This window comes from Scyliorhinus canicula, chromosome 1 (assembly GCF_902713615.1).
Source record: "Scyliorhinus canicula chromosome 1, sScyCan1.1, whole genome shotgun sequence".
NCBI classification, from domain to species: domain Eukaryota; kingdom Metazoa; phylum Chordata; class Chondrichthyes; order Carcharhiniformes; family Scyliorhinidae; genus Scyliorhinus; species Scyliorhinus canicula.
The window spans coordinates 306,508,738-306,518,763 of NC_052146.1; the positions used below are offsets into that span (position 1 = coordinate 306,508,738).

Here is a 10,026-nt window from a genome sequence, read left to right on the forward strand (position 1 = left end):
ATGCGCGCACAATGATCGGCACGCATTCACATTCTGCGAACATGTTTAAAAAATTGAGCCGCATTGGGCATGCGCGCCGATCATCGGTTGCAACTTTTTGGTTTACAAGTTCTGTACAAAGAACAAAGAACAAAGAAAAGTACAGCACAGGAACAGGCCCTTCGGCCCTCCAAGCTAAACTCCAAGCAAAGTCTAAATTAAAATCTTCTATACTTCCTGGGTCCGTATCCCTCTATTCCCATCCTATTCATGTATTTGTCAAGATGCCCCTTAAATGTCACTATCGTCCCTGCTTCCACCACCTCCTCCAGCAGCAAGTTCCAGGCACCCACTACCCTCTGTGTAAAAAACTTGCCTTGTACATCTCCTCTAAACCTTGCCCCTTGCACCTTAAACCTATCCCCCCAGTAATAGACCCCTCTACCCTGGGAAAAGCCTCTGACTATCCACTCTGTCTATGCCCTCATAATTTTGTAGACATCTATCAGGTCACCCTTCAACTTCCATCGTTCCAGTGAGAACCGCTCCTCATAGCTAATGCCCTCCATACCAGGCAACATCCTGGTAAATCTCTTCTGCACCTTCTCTAAAGCCTCCACATCCTTCTGGTAGTGTGGCGAGCAGAATTGAACACTATACTCCAAGTGTGGTCTAACTAAGGTTCTATACAGCTGCAACATGACTTGTCAATTCTTATACTCAATGCCCCGGCCAATGAAGGCAAGCATGCTGTATGCCGTCTTGACTACCTTCTCCACCTGTGTTGCCCCTTCCAGTGACCTGTGGACCTGTACACCTAGATCTCTCTGACTTTCAATACTCTTGAGGGTTCTACCATTCACTGTATATTCCCTACCTGCATTAGACCTTCCAAAATGCATTACCTCACATTTGTCCGGATTAAACTCCATCTGCCATCTCTCTGCCCAAGTCTCCAAATGATCTAAATCCTGCTGTATCCTCTGACAGTCCTCATCGCTGTCTGCAATTCTACCAACCTTTGTGTTGTCTGCAAACTTACTAATCAGACCATTTACATTTTCCTCCAAATCATTTATATATACTACGAACAGCAAAGGTCCCAGCACCGATCCCTGACCACTAGTCACAGCCCTCCAATTAGAAAAGCACCCTTCCATTACTACTCTCTGCCTTCTATGACCTAGCCAGTTCTGTATCCACCTTGCCAGCTCACCCTTGATCCCGCGTGACTTCACCTTTTGTACCAGTCTACCATGAGGGACTTTGTCAAAGGCCTTACTGAAGTCCATATAGACAACATCCACTGCCCTACCTGCATCAATCATCTTTGTGACCTCTTCGAAAAACTCTATCAAGTTAGTGAGACACGCCCTCCCCTTCACAAAACCGTGCTGCCTCTCACTAATACGTCCATTTGCTTCCAAATGGGAGTAGATCCTGTCTCGAAGAATTCTCTCCAGTAATTTCCCTACCACTGATGTAAGGCTCGTTAGACGTATTAGATGCTGTGGTATGAAGAGACAAAAGTTCTGCTCCTTTTTCACCAACACATTTTTATTTCTTCCAACAGACTCTGCACAAAACGCTACGCATCACCAAACCCAGAGGCTACCTGAAGCCCCTTTACAGATCACTGTCAATTATTGGACACTTAACATAAATGAGACAACTAATTGCAATGTCTCTTAACCCTTTACTGAACAAGAATCACCGGCCTGTAGTTCCCTGGATTATCCTTGCAACCCTTCTTAAACAAAGGAACAACATTGGCTATTCTTCAGTCCTCCGGGACATCACCTGAAGACAGTGAGGATCTAAAGATTTCTGTCAAGGCCTCAGCAATTTCCTCTCTAGCCTCCTTCAGTATTCTGGGGTAGATCCCATCCGGCCCTGGGGACTTATCTACCTTAATATTTTTCAAGACGCCCAACACTTCGTCTTTTTGGATCTCAATGTAGTGCTTTTTATTCATTTAATTTTTTTCATTTATTTTATTCATTTTATTTTACAAGCTCGGGGGAGGTTTTATTCATTTTTTTCATTTATTTTACTCATTTTATTTATTTTTTACAAGTTCGGGGGGGGGAGGGTTTATTTGAAAAACTTTTACAGGAAAAAAATGCAGAACGTTGGACAGATGGAGACTCCATACTTTCCGACACCGGAAGGCTTCATCTTCATCCAAAAGGTTCCATTGGAGGAGCGTGTACGAGGGCCAAAGGGACCCAAAGCCATTTCCTCCATTTTTGTCAGCAGCAAACAAGGTCAGAGAAAATGGTGGGTCGCGCAGGTCGGCCGGCGTGGGTTGTGAAGGTTGTCCGGCGTGGGTTGTGAAGGTCGGCCGGTGTGGGTCCCGAAGGTCGGCCGGTTTGGGTCCCGAAGGTTGGCCGGTTGGTAAAAATGGGTCCACGGAAAAAAGGTTTGTAGAACACTGGCTTAGGGCAGCTGCTGCAGAGGAGTGACGAGGGAAGGTCGCTGTCGAAGACCTTTCAGTCAGAGTGAACCGAGAGGTTGAAAATCTTGTTGAACCCCTCGGGCTGTATGACTCACATTGAATTTATAGGCTGAATATTACATGTATCACAATTGTACTAAAGCACCTCAGAGAACAAGTTGATCCATGTGGACAACTTAAATACCTTTGCACCATTTGTAAGGAACATTTTGAAATGTTTGTAATGTTTCTTTGTATTAAAGCACCTCAGAGAGCAACATGATGTATGTATGTAGAGAACTTGTGTATGATTGCACTTTGTGTGATGGGCATTTTGAAATGTTTGTAATGTTCTTTCAGATATTTTATGACTTAAGTGTGGTCGCCTGACAGGGCCTGGTTTTGAGCCTGATTAAATTGGATATTTTAAATTAAAGAATTGGGCACTTTAAATCAAACTGCAGCCAAACCTCAGGCAGACTGTTGGGAATTCAGACTTAACCAAAGTCAAATACATAACCGACAGAAACTTGTCTGGAACACATCCGTCAATCACCCATTGGGAGACCATTGCACCCTATTGATATGAATCGATCTATTGTCAGTAGCTCAGATCGAGCCAGACTCTTGGGCACCCAGAGTTTCTGCTGTTACCTTATCATAGAATTTACAGTGCAGAAGGAGGCCATTCAGCCCATTGAGTCTGCACCAGCTCTTGGAAAGAGCACCCCACCCAAGGTCAACACCTCCACCTTATCCCCATAACCCAGTAACCCCACCCAACACTAAGGGCAATTTTGGACACTGAGGGCAATTTATCATGGCCAATCCACCTAACCTGCACATATTTGGACTGTGGGAGGAAACCGGAGAACCCGGAGGAAACCCACGCACACACGGGGAGGATGTGCAGACTCCACACAGACAGTGACCCAAGCCGGAATCGAACCTGGGACCCTGGAGCTGTGAAGCAATTGTGCTATCCACAAGGCTACCGTGCTGCCCTCAATGCTTCATGTGGGAGCAGGTAATGTGTAGCTCACATCACCAGATAGTCACCTGGGGCGGGCTCAGGTGGCCTATCAGACGGTCATCAACGGGACCACTGGCCGCTGAGTCCCTCTACCGAGGCCTCTGGCAGAAATCCAGAGGAAATGGCAAAAGGGTATGAAAAGAGGGAGATTAAAATAATAATAAATGCTCACAGGCACCAGAAGCACATCAGCAGCGAAGACTCCAGGCAGAGGCAATCGAGACATCGCAGAAGGAAGGAAGAAGCTGCCAGTGAGACTCACCTTCGTGACGACGGACCAGAGCGACTCCACAACCGGACCCATAGATCAATCAATCCATCTTTGCAGGCAGCATAACTGAATCTTGTTTCTCGTGTATATTTTGGGTAAATTTACGGGTTAATTGTGTGTTTAATAAAAATTGTTGTATTTATACTTGTGTTTGTCCTTTGTTCTTCTCACTATTAAAAGACACGTAGGTAAAACTTGGATTAAAATACTGGCCGAAGTATCTGAGGAATTGGATAGATACAACAAAAATATATAATTGCAACAAAAAATAATTCAATTGAAAGCCCCAAAGATAATCGATTCATGTTCTCATGGCCCCCAGCTCCCCCGAGACTCAGATAGCGGAAGAATAGAGACCATTGTGATGTCAGCACAGCGGTGTTGTAATGTCACATGACTCAAAGGAGGCAATAACAAGGGAGAACGAGCCCAATGTTCTACTTTGATCTTAACCTTCCTCCCTCATAGTCTGTAATTCATGGTGCAACTACCTCTGCCCTGCCTTTGCAATCCACAACGGTACAGCAGCTATGGTATTCCTTTTAAATCCTTAACCACACTTGTTCTCGATTTTCTTATTGGGGGTTTGAAGCAGTAAAAATCGTCTACTTACGAGAACTATTCATTTTACAGCTATTAAGATAGACTTGACCTCTAAAGCAGACGATGGTATAGGTCCCGTTGGCAGGTGTTTGACTAAAGCCACCCCCCACCCATCCCCATCTCCTCTCTATTGTGTCAGACTGGGCTATCCCCTATAGCAACCGTTGCTAGGGTTGACAAAGAAAGCCATTTCCCTTTCTTTTTCTTCCACTGTTTCCTTTCATTTAGCCTTTGCTGAATTGTGCGCCTTAAACATTTGCAGCTCTTAATTGGTGCCCAAGTTATTTGAAGAAAAAAGGAGAAAAAAGACCATTTTCAGCAGAAAAGAAACCGGCTCAGGAAAGTGAAGCCAATTCGATTCTTATTTCACCGACAATGATCCAAAGGGTTTGACATCAAACAACTTGTCGCCATGCTTTGTATTTTGCAAGTTGTTGCTTAGAATCAGGTTAGTTGACCAGTCTGAATCCTGGGATGGATGAGAGGGCAGTCTGAAGAGGATAAATTGAACAGACTAGGACCATTTTCCCTCGAGTTTAGAAGAATGAGAGATAATTTCATTGAAACAAAATTCTTAATGGGGTTTTGACAGGATAAATGCTGGGAGGAGGTTTCCCTGAGCTGCAATCGAGAACTCAAGGCTCAGGATAGGGGGGGGGGGGGGGGGGGGGGGGGGGGGGGGAGTCGGCCATTTTGGGCTGAGAGCAATAGAAATGTCTTCATTCAGCATTGTGAATCTTTGGAATTTTCTACCCCAGAGGGTTGTAGATGATCACTCGCAGAGCATATTCAAGACAGAGATCAATATATTTCGATACGAAGGGAATCAAAAGACACGAGGGTAAACCAGGAAAGTGGATTTGAGGTAAAAAAAAATCACTCCCGACCGTACTGGGGGAAGAAGCTCGAGAGACTGGCTGATCATGCTTGTCTCGCCTGCAGGTAATAGGGTAGACAAATGGAATGTCGGCCATTATTTCATGCAATGGAGTTTAAACATAAGGAAGACCGGCTAAAACTACACGAGACACTAGTTAGAGCACACCTGGAATGCTGTGAACAGTTCTAGTCCCTTTATCTAAGGAAAGATGTCCTGGCATTGGAGACAGTCCAGAGAAAGTTCAAAAAATGGATCCCTGGTGTGGAGGGATTTTCTTCTGAGAGGTCGAGCCTGTACTCACTAGAATTTAGAAGAATGAGAGACAACCTTATTGAGACATATAGGATTCTCGGGGTGGGGGGATGTTCGACAGCGTTGATGCTAAGAGGATGATTCCTCTTGTGAGAGACTCAGTCGGTTAGGATTATATTCACTGTAGTTTAGAAGAGTGAGAGGAGATCAAAATTCTAACACATTTAGACAAGGTAGATTCAGAAAAAATGTTCCCGATGGTGGGGGAGTCCAGAACTAGGGGTCATAGTTTGAGAATAAGGGGGAAACCTTTTAGGGCTGAGGTGAGGAGAAATTTCTTCACCCAGAGAGTGATGACTCTGTGGAATTCACTCCCGTGAAAGTAGTTGAGGCCAAAATGTTGTGTAATTTTAAGAAGGAATTAATTATAGCTCTTGGGGATAAAGGCATCAAGGGGTATGGGGGGAGAGGCGGGATCATGTGTGGAACTTGATGATCAGCCATGATCATAATGAATGGTGGAGCAGGCTCGAAGGGCTGAATGGCCTCCTCTTGCTTCTATTTTCTATGTTTCTAAGGGGTCACCGATTTGAGACAGAGATGAGGAGGAATTTCTTCTCTCAAGAGGGTAGTGAATCTGTGGAATCTTTACCGTGGAGAGCTGTACAGGCTGGGTCGTTAAGTGTATTCAAGGCTGAGATAGATATTTTTAATCAGTAAGGGAATCGAGGGTTATGGGGATAAGGTGGGAAAGTGAGGTTGCGGATTATCACATCAGATCAGCCATGATCTCATTGAATGGCAGAGTAGGTGTGATGGACTGAATGGCCTACTTCTGCTCCTATGCCTTATGTAAGTTGTGTTAAACTCTCCAATGTAACATGAACAATGAACATGGGTGGGAGGATGAACTGTGACGAGGATGCAGGGATCCTACAGCATGATCTGGACAGGTTGGGTGAGTGGGCAAATCAATGGCAGATGCAGTATAATTTGGATAATTGAGAGGTTATTCACTTTGGAAGCAAAAAGAGGAAGGTAGATTACTCCCTGAACGGTTGTAAATTGGGAGAGGGGAGTGTGCAGCAGGACCTGGGTGTACTTGTGCACCAGTCGCTGAAGGCAAGCATGCAGGTACAGCAGGTGGCAAAGATGTCCAGACTGCGGGAAGTATTATAGAAGTTCCAGTGAACTGACTGGTCATCAATGTGTTCACAGTGACGAAAGACCTTTCAAGTGTTCTTACTGCACGACTGGATTGAAGACATGGGGTGGGATTCTCCGACCCCCCGCCGGATCGGGGCGGGAATCGCGCCGGTCCCCCCACCCCGGCGATTCTGCGGCCCGCGATGGGCCAAAGTCCTGCTGGTTCTTTGCGTAGATGAGACTAGGTCCCTTACCGACGGGACATGGCGGCGCGGGCAGGCTCCAGGGTCGATCTGGCCCAGAGGGGTGCCCCCACGGTGGCCTGGCGATCGGGGCCCACTGATCCGCAGGCGGGCCTGTGCCGTGGGGGCACTCTTTTCCTACGCGCCGGCCATCAGCCTCCGCCATGGCCGATGCGTAGGTGACCCCCCCCCCCCCCCCGTGCATGCGTGGGGGTGACGTCAGCAGCCGCTGATGCACCCACACATGTGCAGACTCGTGCCGGCTGGTGTGGCGCCAAAGGCCTTCCACGCCAGCCGGCGGGGCGGCAACCACTCCGGGGCGGGCCCCGCCCCTAAAGGTGGAGAGGATTCCTCACCTTTGGGGAGGCCCGAAGCCGGAGTGGTTCATGCCACTCCATCCCGCCGGGATCCCCTGCCCCGCCGGGAATGGGAGAATCCCGCCCGTTATCTGTCCTCACTGCCCACCAGCGAATTCACACTGGGGAGAGGCCATTCATCTGCTCTGTGTGTGGGAAAGGATTTACTCATTCATCTCATCTGCGGACACACCAGCGAATTCACAGTGGGGAGACTTTTTAAATGTCAGGACTGTGTGAAGGGCTATAAAAGTTCCTCGGAACTGATGTTTCATCACCGTGTTCACACTGGGGAGAGGCCGTTCAGGTGCTCTCACTGTGGGACTATGTTCAGCCGATCATCTGATCTGATTGTACATCAGCGAGTTCACACTGGGGAGAGGCCCTTCAACTGCTCTGAGTGTGGGAAGGGATTCACTCGGTTATCCACCCTGCTGGAACACCAGCAACTTCACAAGTGGGCAGCACAGTGGTTAGCATTGCTGCCTACGGCGCTGAGGACCTAGATTCGAATCCCGGCCCTGGGTCACTGTCTGTGTGGAGTTTGCACATTCTCCCCGTGCCTACGTGGGTTTTACCCCCACAACCCAAAGATGTGCAGGGTAGGTGGATTGGCCATGCTAAATTGCCCCTTAATTGGAAAAAATTAATTAGGTACGCTAAATTTATTTTAAAAAGGTACAGATGTAATAGGAAAAATGGCAGTCAATCTGTGCACAGGCAGCTCCCACAAGTATTGTTTTTTTGACAATGGCTGAAGGATATTCTCCAGGGCTCTGGGGAGAACTCACCTGGTTGTCTTCTAATAACACCATGCTGACAGTAACCAAGGATCTTCTTGTCTTGGGCCATTCTCATTGTGTAATGGATTTTCTTGGCCTGGTTTCTTTGCTTTTCACTTCTCTCAGCTGATGTCAACCTCTTCCCATGCACCTGACATGCTCAGGAGGCCAGGCTGGTACAGGGCTCTCAGTCAGCCTAGTTACATGGAGTATTAGGGGGCTGAATGGCCCAGTTAAGCATCCTTTAGTGCTTTCACATCACTAAAGCCTTAACACTGATATTGCATTCTTTCAGAAGCACCTTTGTGTTATTGATCACACTAGATTACGTACAGCCTGAGACGGCCAGGTGTTTCATTCCAACTTTCACAGTAAAGTTGGGGGGAACGGCAACTTTGATTAACAAAGAATCTCAGATCCTGGAGGACATTACACAAAGGTCAGTGGTTCACTTTTTCAATCCCCTGTCGTGTTGGTGAACGTCTTTGCCCCAACTGGGCCAACATGAAATGTATTTAGCGCTTCTCTCTCCCTTCCCAATCTAGACACCCGCCATCTTATTTCCGGAGATCAGAATTGCGTCACACAGGGCTGGATACAACCATAGATACAGTGCTAACCAATGTGTCACCGTGCCTCTTATAAGGGCATCAAGCCTCCTGGCGCCCTCTGGGCCAACCTGCGGCAGGTCCTCCCACAAAACTCTGCAAGCATTCGTGCTGGACGGATCTGGGGAGAAAAGGGCACCGTAGAAGTTTCGAATTTGGGCCCTAATCTCCTCTGGATCTGAGACAAGGGACCCGTTGTCGGCCAGTAGCGTAAGGAGCTGCTGACAGACTCCGCACCGTTTATCCAGGGGGAGCCACCCCAGGACTCGACAATTTGCAGTCGTGCAGCGTGCCCTTCTCTCTGTACACCAGCCGCAGGGCCGGGTCCTCATCGGGCTGACCGAGACGTGACTCCAAGTCGAGCACCTCCTTCTCCAACTCCTCGACCCTGGATTTCCACCTCTTTATCGACCCCCCCTCGCATACTCCTGACAGAAGGTACACACATGACTCTTGCCCATGTCCCACCATAGCCTCAAGGAGGGGAAGCCTCCCTGCTTCCTTCTCCAGCTGGTCCAGAAGCGACGAAACAAGCCCAGGAACCGCTCATCCTCCAGCAGCAGCTTGTTAAAATGCCAGTGGGCAGATTGCGACTGAGCGCGAGACAGGGCGAGCCCCATCCACACAAAACGGTGGTCCGAGCAAGGCACCTGCTGCACAGGTACGCCCTTGAAATGTAGAGGCAGCCGATTCTGGAAGCTCCGACCCCAGGCCTCACAAAGGTGAAGATGCTGGAGTCAGGATGGAGAGTCTGGCAGATGGCCACCAAGTTAAAGAACCCGACCAAGTTCCTTAACTTCACCACCGCACGACAGCTGCACTGGGCACAGAGATGGTCCTGTATCTCAAGGATGCAATTAAACATGCCCCCCCCCCCCCCCCCCCCCTCCGGACGATGCACACGCCCGTGGCGATGGTGCCAAGATGAGTGGACACTTGCTCGAAGAAAGTCGTCTGCAACTGGCCAGCCTGGGGAGCATAGACATTCACAAGCTGAAGTACCTCACCGCAGACCGTCAGGTGCAGCAAGCAGCCTGGCTGTGGCTCCTTGAGGCGGGTATTTGGGGATGGAGCGCAGTGTCTCTTCCTGATGAATTGGCTGTTCCACATCGGGAAACCCAGGAACGTCAACAGACCACAGAAAGACACAGATTTTTCCTCTTGGCTCCTATTTGAAACCTTTGGCTACAGCAAAGCCACAGGTCTTGATTCAGGGCCCCATTCTCCAATACTAATAACAGATGTGACAGATGTTCCCTGGCCCCTGCGGACCACACTCACACGTTCTGAACGTGCTCAAAGCTGGCTGCTTTTAATCATCTTTCTTTCGAGATTCTCCCCAAAGTTTTCGATGTTCATTTGCAGCCATGTCCTTTGCTCACGCCTGTGGTCACAGCCGAATTGGTCAGTTCCACTAAGATTACGGCAGACGTCATT

The 10,026-nt window shown here is 48.3% G+C and overlaps 1 protein-coding gene and 1 non-coding gene across 3 annotated transcripts in view; both read right to left on the minus strand.

Moving 5' to 3' along the window:
• Positions 1-4,963, minus strand: part of LOC119976527 (zinc finger C2HC domain-containing protein 1B-like) — a 56,770-nt gene extending 51,807 nt beyond the window's left edge. Inside the window, exon 1 of one of the 2 annotated variants that reach the window (XM_038817084.1) lies at positions 4,334-4,963. In XM_038817084.1, coding sequence (XP_038673012.1) covers positions 4,334-4,346 — 13 coding nt within the window. In that variant the 5' untranslated portion in view covers positions 4,347-4,963. The remainder of the gene's footprint in view (positions 1-4,333) is intronic. The other variant, XM_038817093.1, reaches the window with a different exon arrangement.
• Positions 4,964-9,664: 4,701 nt separating this feature from the next.
• LOC119978754 lies at positions 9,665-9,809 on the minus strand. The gene has a single exon (XR_005463563.1). It is a non-coding gene; the product is annotated as a small nucleolar RNA SNORA2/SNORA34 family (small nucleolar RNA).
• Between the last annotated feature and the right edge of the window lie 217 nt (positions 9,810-10,026).